The 16,585-nt window shown below is 58.7% G+C and overlaps 4 protein-coding genes across 13 annotated transcripts in view; 2 read left to right on the top strand and 2 right to left on the bottom strand.

Annotated features, from left to right (window-relative positions):
• Positions 1-243: 243 nt before the first annotated feature.
• On the bottom strand, positions 244-5,406 carry NDUFA11 (NADH:ubiquinone oxidoreductase subunit A11). Its single transcript, XM_020883761.2, has 4 exons — positions 5,224-5,406; positions 1,928-2,020; positions 1,698-1,820; positions 244-435 (listed from the first exon to the last, which is right to left on the bottom strand). Exons 1-4 carry the CDS (start codon positions 5,318-5,320, stop codon positions 323-325), a joined length of 426 nt encoding a protein of 141 aa, XP_020739420.1. The 5' UTR covers positions 5,321-5,406; the 3' UTR covers positions 244-322.
• A 255-nt stretch (positions 5,407-5,661) lies between these two features.
• On the top strand, positions 5,662-9,971 carry VMAC (vimentin type intermediate filament associated coiled-coil protein). Its single transcript, XM_020883760.2, has 2 exons — positions 5,662-6,943; positions 8,202-9,971. Exons 1-2 carry the CDS (start codon positions 6,753-6,755, stop codon positions 8,509-8,511), a joined length of 501 nt encoding a protein of 166 aa, XP_020739419.2. The 5' UTR covers positions 5,662-6,752; the 3' UTR covers positions 8,512-9,971.
• CAPS (calcyphosine) lies at positions 8,343-13,165 on the top strand. Of its 2 annotated transcripts, XM_070464871.1 has the most exons (5): positions 8,343-8,422; positions 11,775-11,881; positions 11,955-12,132; positions 12,217-12,444; positions 12,514-13,165. In XM_070464871.1, exons 2-5 carry the CDS (start codon positions 11,799-11,801, stop codon positions 12,613-12,615), a joined length of 591 nt encoding a protein of 196 aa, XP_070320972.1. In that variant the 5' UTR covers positions 8,343-8,422; positions 11,775-11,798; the 3' UTR covers positions 12,616-13,165. The 2 variants fall into 2 exon arrangements, with proteins under 2 accessions (XP_070320972.1, XP_020739418.2); XM_020883759.2 differs by lacking the exon at positions 8,343-8,422 and having other exon boundaries at positions 10,060-11,881; positions 12,238-12,444.
• RANBP3 (RAN binding protein 3) overlaps positions 13,094-16,585 on the bottom strand; it is a 52,088-nt gene continuing 48,596 nt past the window's right edge. For all 9 annotated transcript variants that reach the window (XM_070464864.1, XM_020883749.2, XM_070464861.1 and 6 more), the window contains 3 exons: positions 15,068-15,210; positions 14,566-14,749; positions 13,094-14,483 (listed from right to left, as the gene is read on the bottom strand). In XM_070464864.1, the coding sequence (XP_070320965.1) occupies positions 14,440-14,483; positions 14,566-14,749; positions 15,068-15,210 (371 nt within the window). In that variant the 3' untranslated portion in view covers positions 13,094-14,439. The remainder of the gene's footprint in view (positions 14,484-14,565; positions 14,750-15,067; positions 15,211-16,585) is intronic.

Raw genomic sequence — 16,585 nt, 5'->3', positions numbered from 1 at the left:
ACTATCAGTCCCCAAGGCCATTCGCAGAGAACTGGCTGAGGCCTGGCGACCTCTGCCTGACACCTGCTCCCACGCTGGGGCCCAGCTGGCGCCGCGCCTGCCCCTTCGGGCACAGACCCAGACGCCTTATCTCCTGCTGCCTCCTCACTTCCTCCCACATCTGCCCTGAGCCGCCCTGGCCTGTCACCCAGACTCTGTCACCTGGACAGGGCTTCACCCTGGAGAATGACAGAGGAGGAGAGATGCACACAAATATACACAGGATTTATTATTTTTAGACGAGTTTCACCGTGCCCGAGGTCCCAGGAGGCGGCAACGGGGCTCACACCTTGGGTTCTGCAAACACCTTCCAGTCCTCCAGTTGGCCCATTTTGACCAGCGCAGCCGCCAAGCCCATGTACGCACAGGCAGCGGCTCCGATCCCATAGCTGCGGGCTGCAGGGGCAGAAAGACTGGCATCAGACAGCACGCGGGGAGCGAGGCTTGCCTACGTCCACCCTGAGCACCGCCTGAGGACGGCCCTCCCTCCAAGCTCAGGGGGTCAGGGCTGGACCACACGCTCCTTAGGGATGGAGCCCTGGGGCCTCGGCCTTTGAAGGTGGACGTGTGGAAACTGAGGCGGGAGGCGGGAGGCAGGAGTCCAGGCTTCCAGGTGCGGGGGCGTGAGGGGACCGAAGACCGCTGGCAGGTCTCAGTCCTGGCCGAGTCTGCCCTGTGGTTTGTGAAGCGGCGAACGCAAGATGCCTGCGGCCTGAGAGGTGCCCCAGGAAGGGGGTTCTGCCTGCTGAGCACTGGCCTCACACACCCCGCTGCAGGCTCAGGGGCGCGGGTCAAAGCCGGACCTCAGCCAAGGTCTCCCAGCAAAGGCCAGGAGGGCGTGGCACCCTCCCTCTCTGCCTGGCTGGAACCTTCCACAGAATACTCTAGCCAGTGGGCTGGGGCGTTTATCTGCGTGTGGCCTCCCCTGGCCGGCTGCCCCCACCTGCCAGGCTACGGGAGGCGGGAAGAGTGGCGTCTGCTTCCTATTCCAGGCGGCTCTGCTGTACCAGATGGCCTGGGTCCCGGCCTCCCCCCAGGGAGACAGCCTCTTCTCCATGTGGGTGACCTCGGACCACCTCATCTCCTTGGAGCTTCAGTCCCCCTGTCTGGAAGGTGGGGATGGTGACAGCCGCTCCCCTGTGGGGCCCTGGGTGCCAACAGCTCCAAGCCAGCCCTGGATGCTCCCCCCAACGGGCAGTGACCCTGTGTTCGCTGACAAGACATGGCAGAGGGAGAGAGGCATAAGTGAGGGCAGGTGGGGGCCCAGATGTACGTAGTGGGTTGGGACAGTGGAGGGGGCAGCCCTGCTGACTTCTGGGGGGGAGGGTGTTCTGGCAGAGGGCACAGCCATGCAGAGGCCCCGGGGTGCTGGAGGAACAGCAAGGAGGCTGTGGAGCTGCAGCAGACGGAGCAAGGCGGCGAGGGCAGGGCAAGGTGGGGACAGAGCCAGGCGGCCATGCAGGCCACGCTGAGTCGTGGGGGGCAGGAGGGCGTGGCGAGGTGGACGTGCAGTCGGTCCCTGAACAGTGCTCACCTGGCTGGCAGCTGAGACTCAGAGGCGCTGCCCTCTCCCCCGCCAGATGTATGTTCTGCACACCCACCCCTGATGGGCAGAGGGAGGAGGGTTCACAGAGGTCAGGGGTGCAGGGCTCACTCACTGCGTGCTCCCAGGGTCAAGCCTCCGGCACAGCCTCCAATGAGGTAGTTGAGAGGGTCATCAGGCTTCTCGCGGACCTGGGCGCTAATGCAGGAGGTGAGGCCAAATATGGCTCCGATGGCGGCTGTGGGGGCAGATGGGGCAGGACAGGCCCCAGTCTGAGTCAGGGGTCCAGACCAGAGCCGGAAGGGCCCCCGAGGAGAAGCCCAGACGTCATGCAGGCTTGCTCACCTGCGGTGAATGTGTACCTTCCCGTCCTCGCCACTCCCTCCAGGAAGGAGGCGGGGGTTTTGAGGGCAACGCTGTAGGCGGAGACAACGAGGCCTGCGGACAGAGAGGGACAGAAAGGCGGCCAGGCAAGTCAGCCCTGGGCCCTGGAGGGGGGCAGGCCCCTCCCCAGTCCACAGCGCCCGCTCCTTGCAGTCCCACGGCAACCACCAAGGTGGCTTGGGCCAGGGTGGGCCAGGAAGTGGCTGTTACAGGGCTCACCAGAGGCCCCACAGTCGATGAGCTGGGATCTAACCTGGCTCTCCTGCTCCAAGGCCTGGGCTCTCACCCCCCTCATCCAGCCCGTCCCACAGGGCATCAGCCCAGAACAGCCCCCGCTGAGGATGGGCTAGGGCCCTGGTGGCTGGACCAGTACCCCAGCCCTGCTACCCACTTCCAGCAAAGCTCTGTCCCTGCTGCGGGGCCCAGCGCTCCTGACGCCTCCTTCTCGCCATTCGCAGACCCGACCCTCACCCTGGCTGGCTCAGCCTCACCACTCTCTCTGGTAAGCTCTTTCATCTCCACCGTTGCCCCAGATGACCTGCCTCTGATGTTGGTTTTTATGTGTGAGGGACCCTGGTGGGCAGCCAGGCCCAAGGTCCTGCTGTGGGGCATGCTGAGCCAATGCTGACCCGTGCTGTGTGTCAGCCTCCTCAGCCAGACCCTCTTTGGTGGATGTGCAGACCTATGCCCACCTGGCTGGCTCCCTGTCACCAGAACAGCCCAATACAGGGCTCCCCACCCTCCAGCTGACCCTGCATCCATCCTCTCCAGACAGACTCACTGTGGGGCCCAGCTGCCAGCACAGACCTGGGGCCAGCCCATCCCAGACAAAACAGAACCACCTCCTGCCAGGTGACAGGGCACCCACTGCCCTCTCCCTCCTCAGGGCCTGATGGGCTCAGTCCCCTCTTACTGCTCTGTGGGGTGGGGAGGGGGGGGAGGGGCCCTCAGACAGGCAGAGAGACTCCCTTGATGCCACCCACCCGGCAGAGCAGCCTGGAAGACCGGAGGATCTGAAGGCCAACCACCTTCACTGATGCCCCAGGGACGTGGGCCCTGCCCAGTCTCCAAGCCCCCAGCTTCTGCAGACCCAGCAGCTGGCGTGCTGCACTCCCCCACCATGACCTTCCCAGCTGAGCAGCAGCCCTCCAGCCCTGCTGAGGTTCAGCTCACAAGAGCTGTGGGGGGACTTGTCACATGAGACAGGAGCGGTAACCTTGGGAGCAACTCCGAGGAGGGCCAAGACGGCCGACCCACTTCCCAGACGGGGAAGCCAAGGCCCAGGGATGAGGGGAGAGGAGCCGCGTATACAGAGGGCACCCGTACGCCAGGTGCCCACTTGGGGGCTGCCCAGGTCCAATCCTTCCCCATCCCACACTGAACCCTAGTGTCCCTGCACTCCTCAGAGAGGCTGAAGGCTGGGAAGGAGGGAGTGGGCCACAGTCTGGGGCTCCCCCTGCCCGCACTGTCCCAGCAAGCCCCTTTCCTCAGTTATACGAGGCTCCCACCCCTACCCCAGCTTGTAAACAGACTTAATCAGAGCAGCTCCCCATCCTGTCTGGGACCTGGGGATGCATGATCTCTAGACGACCCTCTGAAGAGGAACCACAGACAAGGTTCAGTGACAGTCCCCAAACCGCAGTCCTGGGGGAGGACCTTATTGATCCTATCCCTGCAGGCCTGCTTTCCTTATAGCTCAGACAGTAAAGAATCTGCTTGCAATAAAGAAGATCTGGGTTCAATCCTTGGGTAGGGAAGATCCCCTGGAGAAGGAAATAGCAACTCCAGTATTTTTGCCTGGAGAATCCCATGGACAGAGGAGCCTGGCGGGCTACAGTCCATGGGGTCACAAAGAGTCAGACATGACTAAGTGACTAACACATACATACCACATGCCTGTGACCCTGGCTGAGGGACACCCAGTTGCCAGGCCACACTGGGCACAGAAGACACCCCAGCATCCTACAAGCCCTCAGAAGTCCTTTAACTGGGAAGAGATGACCTGGAAGCCAATGGATTATCCCAAAGTCAAGGACTGTCCATCCACCCCCCCCAACAATCATTTAGTAGATGACATGCCAGCCCGCTCCCCCAGCCCACTTAACTCCTCAGACACTACAGCCACCACCACCCACCCTCTCAGCACTCGAGGGTCTCCACTGACTTGGCCCCTTCCACAGGTTCCTGTCACCCCCTCAAAAGACCCCTCCTCAGCCCCTCTGCCAGCTCCTGGCTCCCTATCAGTCTTCTGAAGCGACTTTCAGACACTTCACATGAATGAATGAATGCACATTCATTCATTCATTCTCACATTCATTCACTCACTATTACTGTGTACCTTCATTCATTCATTCATAAAGTCATTCATTTATTCCTAGCTACTACCTTGCCCTCCTTCCCTCACTCATTCCACCATCCAGTTACTGTGTGCCCACAATGTGCAGGGCTGGATTAGAGCCCGGCCCCCTGCCCTCAAAGGGGCTCACCATCCCAGAGAACTCAAGTGTGAATTCTCGCTGTAGAGTGCTGAGGGGAGGCAGCGATGGAAGAAGGGAGGAGGTGTGGGAGGACAGAGCATGTGTAGTTAGGTCTTAAGTGTTGAGTGGAGTTGGCTGGTGAGGCAATCCGGGTGGCAAAATGAGTGTCACACAGCAACACCCTCAAAGACCCACAGGCCCCCTTGCAGAGCTCCTGGAAATCAGTGACCGCCCCCCAAATTCGAGTCTCTCCATGACCACAGGACATAATGCCTCTGTCAAAGGTTTCCACCTGCAACCCCTCAAACACCCTCCAACATGCCCCTCTAGACTCCATTCAAGCAGACGCCACAAACACCCAGCACCCAGGGATTTTGACTACCCCAGTGACCAGCTTGTCATACGTACCACAACCTCCCAGGGCCCAGGAACCCTGCTAGCTCCCTTGCCTCTTTCCGCAACGTATATCTTACACCAGAGGTCCCCATGGCCGGCTCAGACACTCCGACGAAGACCACGTACCCACTCCGTGAGATTCTCAGTCCTCACGGGATCCTCTCGGACCCTATGATCTCTCTGCGCCCTCTGCGTTAGTCCGACAACCCCACAACGTCTATCTAGTACAAGAGCCCCCCACCGTCCCAAGGCCACCCCACACACCCCAACGACGACTACTGCCACCGCGCGAGGTCCGCAGCCCCTCCAGGACACCCTCGGGCCGCCCCAGTGATCTGACGGCCTCCCTGCGCCCTATACCCTGGGGACCCGGCAGGCGCTCACCGGTGGCACCACCGATACTGGTGGTGGCGTAGGTCTTGCGGTGGCACTCGGTGCCTTCTGGGATGTCCCAGTACTGGTGAAGAAGCTTCTTAGCCATGACGGCGCAGCCCTGGTCCTGCACCTTACCACCCGGCGGCTCCTGCGGCCAAGGACGGACGCCGCTGACTCTCGCGAGACTTCCTGGGCGGCGCGCGCAGCCTCTCGTGAGGGACAGCAACAAATGAGCAACTTTATTGAGCGCCGGGTGCGTGAACACGGGTTGCGCTCAAGTCCTGGAGTCGGGATGGGAGTAAAGGAAGAGCACGTGTACCACTGGCCGATTTCTGAAGGGGGAAACTGACCAGGATCAGTGAAGGCAGTTGCCGTTATTTCAGGTCAGAAGATCCTGGGTCAAGAATAGTGTGACCCCGAGAGGTAGGACCTAACGAGGGGCGGGACTATCAAAGGTACTAAGCCTATCCACATGCAGAGAGGAGATCGCGGAGCCAAACTCTACTGGAGCGAGACGTCATTATGGGGCGGGAACACGGAGGGATGTGGCCACTCCCAGCGCCAGTATCTGTGGGGAGGCGTGGTCACGCAAACGGCCAGTCTTAAACCTGAGTTAACGGCGTGCTACTATTTGGGGGCGTGGTCAGGCACAGAATTTCTGTTCAGTAGCTAACTTGTGTCCGACTTTTTGCCACCCCATGGACTGTAGTACGCCAGGCTACCCTGTCCTCCACTATCTCCCGGAGTTTGTTCAGATTCATGTCCTTTGAGTTGGTGATATCTAACTATCTCATCCTCTGTCTCCCCCGTCTTCTCCTGCCCTCTATCTTTCCCAGCATCAGGGTCTTTTCCAATGAGTCTGTTCTTCGCATCAGGTAGCCAAATATTGGAGCTTCAGCTTCGGCGTCAGTTCTTCCAATGACTCAGGCTCAGGGGCTTAACGAGAAAGTGTCCAGTCCCAGTGCTTGGATTCTTAGCAGGACGTGGTCTGTGCCCGGTTTGTAGTCCAACCCCTGGGCGGGATGAAGAAGGACCATCCACTGGGTGTGCGTCAAGAATCCCAAACATAACCTGGACCAATCAGGAGCTGCACGATTGCCTAAGGGGCGTGAACGGCCAATGAGAGAAGCGTAACGGGTTCCAGGGGCGTGGTCAGACTTGTGGGGCCCGACCAACTTGGCGCGTTAGGTTCTGAGGAGGGCGGGGCCTGCCTCGAGAGAATGACCAATCCTGTTGCCAGAACCTGAGATGGCCACCGGAGGACAAGGCCAACCTGGGGCCGGAGTTTGTTAAGACCTTGGCCAATCTTGGAGTTAGTCGGGGCTCAGGGGCGGAGTTTCCAGTTGCCGGAACCAGTGAGGGCGTTCGGGTTTGAGTACTAGACCCAGCCCCGGAGGGCGGAGCCTAGCGGTGAACCCGGCCAATCACGCCGAAGGGGTTTTAAACGGACCCTCGGAGGTGTGGCCCTCCGGGGGCGTGTCCAGGGCCGGTTCCGGGCCGCCCGAGGGCGTGGCCAGGCCTGGTCCTCTGCAGGGGCCATGTCAGCGCCGCCGCCCCTGCAGATCCGCGAGGCTAACGCACACCTGGCTGCCGTTCACCGGCGCGCGGCGGAACTGGAGGCGCGGCTGGAGGCCGCCGAGTGCACGGTGCGCGCCCAGGCCGAGCGCCTGGCCCGCCACGACCAGCACCTGAGCGCAGCTTTAGACGAGCTGGGACGCGCCAAAGACCGGTGAATCTTGGGACCCGGCAGGTGGACTTCTCGGAGGAGTTGGGCGGAGGCAGATCCGAGATAGGAAAGGAATACTGGTAGGAGAGACGTGGGCATTCACGTGGAGCTGGACTACTGGTGGGACTGGAAAAACAAACACAAAAATACTTGAATCATCACTATACAAAGTTGAGAAATGTCACTTGGGTGTGGCTAATCTAACTTAACAGGGTCCATTTTACCACTAGGCAAAACTGGCTGGTCCTGAATGGTACAGGGACCACCAGCAGCCTGGTAGGTATTGGAGCCATGGCAGGTTCTTGGGAGGATGGGATTATATTAGCAGTTTTGAAGAGTCTTTCTAGCTGAGGATTCAAAGGGATGAGACAAGCGCCCAGGGAAGAAAGTGTTTCAGAGGACCCGGTGGGAAACAATTCAGAGCTGGTTGGACTCATTACTTCATCTTTACTGAGCACCTACCATATGCCAGGCCCTGTGCTGGTCATTAGGGCACATCAGTAAGACGTGTACAGCCCTGCCCTCAAGCACACTGTTAGGCAGTACAACACAGGGTGATTGGGATGTGTGTGTATGATGGCTGGAGAAGGAAATGGCAACCAGCTCCAGTATTCAGCCTCATAGTATTATTGTGTATGATGGAGGGCAGCACGGCTCTATGCGGGCCCAGAGGGAAGGCTTCCTGGGGGAGGAGCCCATCTAAGCTGAGCAGCAAGTAGGAAAAGATGTAGGGGACAAGGGAACTGCAGGATGAGCTGGGGGTGGATGAGGGAGTGTTAGGCTGCTGAGGTTGCCATTAGTAGGGGACAAGGGAACTGCAGGGTGAGCTGGGGGTGGATGAGGGAGTGTGATAGTCTGCTGAGGTTGCCATTACAGGATACCACAGACTGGGTGTCTTAAACAACATCAAATGATTCCTCACAGTTCTGGAGGCTGGGAAGTTCAAGATCCAGGCACTGATTCAGTTCTGGTGAGGGTCCTCTTCCGGGCTTGCCAATAGTCATCTTCTCACTGTGTCCTCACAAAGCACAGAGAGAGAGAGAGAGAGAGCGAGCGCGCAAGTTCTTTGGTATCTCTTCTTAAAAGGAAACCCCTCATTACATCATGTAAACTTTCCTCACCTCTCAAGGCCCTCTTCTCCAAATACTATCACGGCATAGGGATTCAATCTATGAATCTGGGGATGGAGGTTGGGAGCAGGGGGAAGAGAACCTCTCTGGTGCCCGGGTACCATAACTATTCTGTCTTGCCTTCCTTCCAGTGAGATTGCCGCCCTCCGGGAGCAGCTGCTGACATCGGAGGCTGCTGTCCAGAGCCTGCAGGCTGCCGTGCGCCAGAGGGACAAGCTCATCGAGCAGTTGCAGCCCCGGGCTGAGCTGCTGCAGGATCTCTGCCGCCGCCGGCCACCCCTGGCTGGGCTGCTGGCTACCCTGGCTGAGGCCGAGCGCCTGGGGCCCCTGCCAGCCAGTGACTCACTCCCTGGTGGGTCCAGCTCACCCCTTGCCAACAGTACTGGGGAGGAAGAAGACAGGGACGAGCTTGAGCCCTCAGTGTTTGGGACCACTGTGTGAGTCCCAGAGAGCAGGTTCCGGAATGGAGAAAGAGGACTCCAGTGGGACTTCTACTGCCCGGGTATTCTTACGGTTAAGATATCCCGGAGAGGACCCCTTGAAAGAGCCATAATCCTCAGTGTCAGAACCTGTTAAAAAGGCATAGGTTTCATATCGGTGGCCTGCAGGCCAAATGCAGATGAACTCAGCCAGTTTTTCTTTTTTTTTTTTAAAAGCAAAACTTTGAATCTATCACCCTTGTTGGAGAACTGGCCGCGCTTACACACGAATCTGGATTTCTGGCTTCGGGCTGGGCTGTACCTGCCTGGATCTGAGTCCAGGACATCCTCTTTAGCGAGGGCAAGTTTCCATTCGCCCCCTCATCTCTCGAGGCCGGATGTCTGGCCCCTGAAACATCTGAGTTAGAGACCTCTCTTATTCTGGTGGAGGCAGATGGCATCGAGTGCCGTGTGATTTGAGTCTGTCCCTCTTTTCTCCCTTGCCCTGGTTTTTGTTCCTCCGGAAGCACTGTTCATCCTAAAGCCTTATTCTTCATCTCAGTCCAGTGAACCTCAAGCCTCAGGCCATTTCACATTGGTTATATGAAGATATTTTTTCCCCTAATTCTGTCCTCCTCTCAACCCAGGAAGGAGTGCGTGCAGGTGGGATGTGCTGACATGCTGGCAACCAGGCTCTGCTGCCTAGGCAAACTCAGGCATCCCGTAACCTTCTCTTGATAGCATCCTGCCTCGGGGCCTTTACACTGACTGTTTCCTCTGCCTAGAATGCTCTTCCCCCCAGATGCCACATGACTGGCTCCTGTTCACTCAGGTCTTTGCTCAAACATCATCTCCTCTTAGAGGGCTTCCATGACAGCCTTATCAGAAGTCATTCTTCCCCATTCCACCCTGCTCCCATTGCCCCACTTCCTTTATGTAACTTTTTACCATAGGAGTGGAAGCTCCATGAGGGCAGGTTTTTGTTTTCTGTCACCAGTGCCTGGCACACTCTAGGGCCCAGCACATCTGATGAGGCCCCCAGCAACTTTCCTTTCAAAGCACCAGCTGGCTCCTTTCTCTAATCCCCAGAGAATCTATTTTTTCACTCCTTATTTGTATGCTGCCTTTGTTGGCCCGAGATGTTTGAGGCACTTTGCTTTTTTATCAGAACAGGGAGCCCTGTGCCTTTCTCTGCCCAGCCCAAGTGCCTGGCCTGGGACTATGGCAGCCGTTTCCTGCCTCCGGACTCAGGGAATCCCCACCCCGAACCACTGTGGGGCACAGCCCCTTTCAGCCCCGAAAACTCAGCATCTGTCCTCCGCCCTGCGGAGGGTGCCTCCTGGCGTCGCACAGTGACCCCTCAGTGTGGTAACAATGGCCCAGTTTTCTCCTCTGGACGAATAAGGGGGGTGCTGTTTGAACAAGGGGAAGGCAGGCTAGGGCCTGTCTATGCTCAAGAATAAACCAAATGATTTCATGGCACCATTGGTCCCTCCTCCTCTCTTCCTACTGTGGGGGCTGGAGAGGCGGCTGCTGTGTTGCTCCTGGGTCCAGGGTGGGCCCCACGGGGTGGGAGCTTGTGCCAAGTGCTCCACATATACAGCTCTGTCTCTTAAGCTGCCTATGCACACAGGCATTGCCCCATTTTATAGCCGTGTGAAGTGAGGCTCAGAGAGGTCAAGTGAAAGGGCCTCTGGGTTTGGAGGGCCCTTGCCACTTTCAGTTTTAAGTAAAGTTAATTAAAAAACCATTTATTTGGCTGTGTCAGGTCTTAGTTGTGGCACATGGGTTCTCTGTGGTGACACAGAAGCTTAGTTGCCCCATAGCATGTGGGATCTTAGTTCCCCGACTAGGGACTGAACCTGTGTCCCTCGCACTGGAAGGCAGATTCTTAACCACTGGACCAACCAGGGAAGTCCCCCCCATTTTTTATTGTTGAGATTCTGATTCTCTCAAAGATGTGGAGATGCCCAAGCAGAGCTACAATAATTGTGATTACATTTTACATTTCTTTATAGAAAAAAATCCCTGACATTTATAAGCCTTATGAAGGCACACAATGGAGCTATTTCTTTGTGCCTATGCAGAGAATGTTGGACTGCAGCGAGTCACGAGAACTTCTGCAGCAGAATGTCACTGCAGTTTCTCGTAACAATCAATGGTGCTGCATCTGCTGTGGCGTGGATCACAGTGACAGGTTGCTTGATGATCCATGGCTTGGCTTTGGTCAGGAGGAGCAACTTCTGACAATACCATTGTACTGTGTGCAACTCCCAAGCTTTTTGAAAAGGCTCTGATGATCTCTGGGTCTCTGTGGGTGGGCAGGGGTTCCCCAAACAGGGGCCTGCATTTTAAGTCCTGGGAAATCCATTATCATCTTCGATCCCAGCCTGCTGATGTGAGGCTCAGTTGGCCAGATGTCCAGTCTGATGGCAGGCCTTCTCTGCCGTGGTCTTGGTTTCTCTTGGATTATGGAAGTCAGGGAGTCAGGGGTCCTTCTCTGGCCAGATAAGCGGCTTGTCATGAGCAAGCCCACCAAGTGATGTCTGAGAACTGGAGACCAACCCCCAAAAGACCCATGTTCACAAAAATACCATGACTGGCCATAATTAACTACTGAGAATTGCTTCGTCCAACTCAACATTGATGTTTACAACACTGGCTGCATCTCGGCTCAGCCAGCACTGGTCTGAGCAGCTCCTGTTGGACGTGGGCCTGGGCCATCTCGAGTCTTTAAACTTGAATTCCTCAGCAGCTTCAGCTGCAGCCCTGTGGAAAGGGGCTGGAGGCTGGTGAAGCCCAAAGAGGGGAGGGGTCACATAGGAATTGGGCCGAGCCTTCCCTCATCTGGGGACTGGTCCCTGCAGGGCTGTGACCCCCCCTTCCTCCTCGTGGTTCTGAAGCACCCCTCCCCCACTCCCTCCACCCTCCTTCTAACCTGGGTCTGGCTCTCTCCCAGAGCTGGGAGAAAGCAGGCGGGACGGTGGTTGGGCAGTGGTGACAGCAGTGCTGGCCTGTCCTCCTCAGCCTTCCATACGCCCCCGGCAGGGCAGTGCTGTGGCCACAAGGCCCTGGCACAGAGAGAGTTACAGCTGGGGCCCCTCCCGGTCTCCAGGGCCCTGTCCCCTAGCAACAGCCCTGCCCGGCAGGACGCACTGCCAGCGCTGGGCAGAGCAGGCAGGAGGCAGGCAGAGAGGCCACCTGGACTCCAGGACAGATCAAGGCAGCCAGTCCGTAGCCTGGTGGCTGAGTCGGAGCCCCCCCTCAGATCTCTCGCCCATCCAGCCACCCAGAGAGCCCGGAGCCAGCATGGATGCTGTGGACACCACCATGGAGAAGCTCCGAGCCCAGTGTCTGTCGCGAGGGGCCTCGGGCATCCAGGGTGTGGCCAGGTGAGCTTTCATCTCACATCTCCCCGACCCCCAGTCCCACGGATCTTTTCTAACCCTGCACCCCTGCCCCCAGATTTTTCCGCCGCCTGGACCGGGATGGAAGCCACTCCCTGGATGTGGGGGAGCTCCAGCGGGGCCTGGCTGAGCTGGGGCTGGTGCTAGATGCAGCTGAGACGGAGGGCGTGTGCAGGCGCTGGGACCGCGACGGCAGCGGGACGTTGGACCTGGAGGAGTTCCTGCGAGCGCTGCGGGTGAGCTGGGGGTGCCGCACTCTCCTGGGCCCATCGCTGTCGGTGTGGAGACCAAGGGGAGCCTCTGTGCTTCGTACCCCCCAGTTACCACCACACCCTCCCCAGCCCCCCATGTCCCAGGCCCGGGAGGCGGTCATCGCAGCGGCGTTTGCCAAGCTAGACCGCAGTGGTGATGGCGTGGTGACCGTGGACGATCTCCGGGGGGTATACAGTGGCCGCGCTCACCCAAAGGTGCGGAGCGGGGAGTGGACTGAAGAGCAGGTGCTCCGCCATTTCCTGGACAACTTCGACTCCTCTGAGAAGGACGGGCAGGTGGGTGCATGCATACTCCGGTCCCTCGCCCACACCTTCAGACGCCCCCAACCGCCTGTCTGCCCCCAGGTCACACTGGCGGAGTTCCAGGACTACTACAGTGGTGTGAGCGCCTCCATGGATACAGATGAGGAGTTTGTGGCCATGATGACCAGCGCCTGGCGGCTGTGAGCCGTGCACCCCCATGCAGCTGGCACCCTGGAGCCAAGGCCTCTCTCATCTGGGCTTGGAGCTGAGCAGCCCTGGGGTGGGGGTGGGGAGGAGTGTGGGGGGACTGAAGCCACAGAACCCACTGTACTGCTTGGCTACCAGTTCCCCTGATGACTCACTGGCTCAGGACCCCAGGGGGAAAGGCCCCTTGCCCACATCGTGCTGATCCCAAAGCTCCTCACATCCCTGCTCAGCGAACCCTGCCTGCCAGCACCCCTACCCCTCCCTGTGGGTCCCCAGGGAAGCCAGGCCGCACCTGGCGGGGAAGCGGACAGCTCTTGTGTGAAGCTGGCCACTGTGAGTCTTGGAAGGCGGCCATGGGTCACCTGCCCAGGTGTGCAGTGTGGGGCAGAGGCCGCCACCCTGCAGGCAGGCCAGGCTGCTTCCTGGTCAGGTTGTCCGGCTTCCTGAGGCCCCTGGGGCACGCAGGAGGCCAGTGTTTTAGTTAAAAGTTTTAATGTAGTTCCCAAATACATTTCATATGACAATCTTACATAAATGTTTCAAAACACGTGGGCATTATCTGGTTTTACTTGTCACTAGTTGACTAAGGCTTAAAGCAGAGAAGTGTGACCGGATCTGCTGGGGGGGGGGGCCTTTGGTGATGTCCCGTGGCTCAGGCGCGGGCTGCAGGGCCACCCCGGGGTGCGGGTGGCGTGGCTCAGACGGCCCCCTCCTCACCCTGTCAGGGCGGCTGGGAGGTTTCCTGTGAAGCCCTGGCGCTCTGTGCACAGAGACCTCCTCTGCGAGCCCCGACATGGGGGGAGGCAGCGCCCAGCTGCTCTTGGCCATGCTCCGGGGTGGGGCAAGCAGAGGGCACGCTCCTGTGTGTGCTGCAAGCACGGGTTCTGCCTGCTGTCTGAAACCGCTCTGCTTGCTGCCCCCTCTTTGAAGGCCCTGCCAGGGTTCCCCTCTCAGAGGTCCCCAGCCCTCGACAGTCTTGGGGGCAAAGACATCCAGGGCCTGGTGAGAAATGGCCAAGGGCACGAAGCAGGCTTGCACCTGGGCACCCGAGGATGGGTGACCCATGTCACGGGGACAAATAGGAGGATGGTGCCCACCCCCACTCCAACCATGTCCAGTGACCCTTTTCTAGATAAGCTCTCCAGGCCCAAGGCCCAACCTGTCCGCACCCCACGACTCGGCCTGGAGGAATCCCAGGTGGGGAACCCATGGGGCTGGCTCTCGAGCAGTCCTGAGCACCCCCAGCGTGGGGGCTGGGGTCACAGGGGGAACCAGGGTGCAGCCCACAGTGCAGCCACGCCTGCTCGACACAGAATTGCCTCACTCGATCTAGGAGACCAACACAAAGCCTTGGGGGCAGAAAAGATCTAAAAATAAAACCCCCAAGTCAGAAGGTGGGGGCGGGAGGTAAAGATGGTGGTAACAGACGGTCCAGCAGGCCCAGTGTTACACTGTGAGATGGCCCGGCGGCCTGGGCAGGCGGCGGGGGAAGCCGGCGACACAGGGAGGGCGGGGTGAAGAAACGAGGTGTCCCAGTCCCAGTGAGAAGCCGTGACAAGTCTTAATGTGCCATTTCAATTCAAGGTGGGGAGGGAAGAAATGTTCTTTTTCGTTTTGCTCATCAATATGATGAGGTTCGTGTCCCAAACCACATTCAGGCAGTTCCCGAGTCTGCTTCTGAACGGGACGTGCGGATCCAGACTGTGGCCAACCCAGCGGGGAGTGTGGTTCCCGAGCCCCGTGCCTCGATGCTGCCGGGGGTGGGGCGGGCGGGCAGACAGACGGACAAAGCAGCAGGCTCGCGGCGGCTGGCTCCTGGCGCTATGTGCTCCCAGCCGTCTGCCCATCGCCTTCATCGCCGGCGCCTGTGGAAAGCGGTGGCCTTGCCATCAGGTCCCTGCCTGGGATGCAGCCCTGACCCGGGCCACCCTGGGACGCCCGACTCACCGCCTGCGGAGGTCCCCGACGGGGTCAGCACATCGTCGTCATCACTGTCGTCCTCGTTGGATGGGGCGGCCCCAGGCTCGGGGGCTGGTGCCTTGGCCTCCTGTTCCTGCTCCACGCGGCTGCGCAGGGCCAGGATGCGGTGGTGCAGCGCTGCGTAGAGCTGGCCGGTGTCCTTGGAGCTGGCCTGGGGGCAGGAGGGCCAGGTGACTAGGTCTCTCGGGGAGACCCCCTCCTCAGTCAACGAAGCCCCCAGCTCAGGACTCGGGAGTGGGGAGCCTGACCTCCCTCCTCAACAAGCCCCGAGAGCAGCAGACCGGAGCTCCTGCAGGCTCAGGGCTTGTCCTCCCAAGGGGTCACAGAGCCCATGAGCAGGCCAGCCCTCCTGACCCTGGAGGCCTCCCTGCTCTCCCTGGCCAGGCCCCCGTGCAGGGTGCCCAGTGCTGGACGTGGAGCTGCCCGCTTGTGTCTGGCAGCCGCCTGGCCTGTGCCCGGGGCTGCTCACCGAGATCAGGAAGACCTTCACACCCTGGTCCTCAGTGTCCATGGCTGTAATGCGGATGCTCTTCTCGCTGGCCTTGTCCATCTGCATCTGGGCCCACAGCTTGGTGTTAAGGATCAGTCTCAGGCTGCCCTGGGTCCGCATCACTGCAACCAATGAAGATGTCAGTCCTGCCTACACCCGCCCCCAACCCCATAAAAACAGACACACCTGCAGGAAAGTCAACATTCCAGGGAGAAATCCCACGACAGTCTCCCACCTGCCCGTCTGCCGAGCAGCAGCCCTGGCACCCCCACCACTGAGGTGCATGCAGTGGGTGGAGGTGGTGCCTGGACGGGGCTCCCCAGGTTAGGGGCTAGTTAGCGGCAGTGGAGGGCATGCTGCATGGGGGTGGGCTGCACACTGGGGACATGCCACGTGAAGCTGACACCCTCTGACTGTCACTACCCCGTGAGGAGGAGCTGAACACTAGGAGGAAATGCTGGGGCTGACCGCTGTTCAGAGCTTCCCTCAGGAGATGGCTGAGGGCAGCACGTGGTGGAGAGAACCTGGGACAGACCCTTCCCTCCGGAAACGCAGGTGAGACCTGAGTTCCACCCACAGCCAGCCCAAGGCCAACGTCCTGCTTGACCTGTCCCGGCCTACCCCTCTGTCTACGCCCCAACCCTTGAAAACCTGGAGCAGGTTAGATGCGGTCACCCCCACCCAGGTACCCCCACCTTGCCCCTCAAGGTGAGTTCTGAGGGAAAGTCTGTGCCAAGGGTCAAAGGCTGTGTGGGGTGAAAGGAGGGCATGGCCAGAAAGGACCTCGACGAGGAGTGGAGGGCAAGGCCGCAAGGAGGCTGGTCACAGGCTGATGACCAGGGGAAAAGCCATGAGATGGGGTCCTGAAATCCTGTGCCTTCTCTGCCCTCTGCTTGCACGTTTCCATTACAAATTGAAACAGAAACAGAGGCATGCCTATGGGCAGTGGTGCAAAGACCTGTGCCCGAACAGGAGGGCCATTTCCATTTCTGTTCTAGTTCTGAGCCCAAGCACATAAAAACACCGCTGAAAGAAAACGGCGCCAGCTACACCTGGGCCAGGGATCGACATTTCTGTAAAGGCTGGACAACAACTTTTAATTTGGGAGGATAACTTACAAAAAAAAAGATGAATATACATGTCTCATGCATATGCAAACACGCTCACACACATTCTTTTTGTAACAATTATACTTCCAGGAATAAAACTCATGTGAAAAATAGTACCAGAAGCATTATTTATGAGTCAAGAAAAATTAGGAACCCAAACGTCCACCAAAAGGGAAATGGCTAAATACATTCAGCTGGTGGAATATTAATGTGGAAGTTTTTCAAGAACTTTTTAAGGCAGATGGAACAACACAGGGACATGCCCACTAAAGAGAGTGAGCAGAATAAGAGAATCGCCCCACTTCCTTAAAAAGGGCCACAGAGCAGGAATGGGCCTACCAAAACACTCTCGGCAGGATTTCCCTTTTTTATGAGATTTTAGCTGATG

Source organism: Odocoileus virginianus, chromosome 3, assembly GCF_023699985.2.
Source record: "Odocoileus virginianus isolate 20LAN1187 ecotype Illinois chromosome 3, Ovbor_1.2, whole genome shotgun sequence".
Classification (NCBI taxonomy): Eukaryota; Metazoa; Chordata; class Mammalia; order Artiodactyla; family Cervidae; genus Odocoileus; species Odocoileus virginianus.
The sequence above is the reverse complement of the archived record's forward strand: the minus strand, read 5'-3'. Positions and strand labels throughout refer to the sequence as shown.

What these genes read in the sequence shown, in the direction of transcription:
- CAPS (XM_070464871.1), top strand. Translation starts at nt 11,799, where the DNA reads ATGGATGCTGTGGACACCACCATGGAGAAGCTCCGAGCCCAGTGTCTG. An exon ending in GGCATCCAGGGTGTGGCCAG is followed by an intron (nt 11,882 to 11,954) that starts GTGAGCTTTCAT and finishes CCCTGCCCCCAG; the next exon opens with ATTTTTCCGCCGCCTGGACC. An exon ending in CCTCTGAGAAGGACGGGCAG is followed by an intron (nt 12,445 to 12,513) that starts GTGGGTGCATGC and finishes GTCTGCCCCCAG; the next exon opens with GTCACACTGGCGGAGTTCCA.
- NDUFA11 (XM_020883761.2), bottom strand. Translation starts at nt 5,320, where the DNA reads ATGGCTAAGAAGCTTCTTCACCAGTACTGGGACATCCCAGAAGGCACC. An exon ending in CAGTATCGGTGGTGCCACCG is followed by an intron (nt 2,021 to 5,223) that starts GTGAGCGCCTGC and finishes CTCTGTCCGCAG; the next exon opens with GCCTCGTTGTCTCCGCCTAC. An exon ending in AAGGTACACATTCACCGCAG is followed by an intron (nt 1,821 to 1,927) that starts GTGAGCAAGCCT and finishes CTGCCCCCACAG; the next exon opens with CCGCCATCGGAGCCATATTT.
- VMAC (XM_020883760.2), top strand. Translation starts at nt 6,753, where the DNA reads ATGTCAGCGCCGCCGCCCCTGCAGATCCGCGAGGCTAACGCACACCTG. An exon ending in CTGGGACGCGCCAAAGACCG is followed by an intron (nt 6,944 to 8,201) that starts GTGAATCTTGGG and finishes CCTTCCTTCCAG; the next exon opens with TGAGATTGCCGCCCTCCGGG.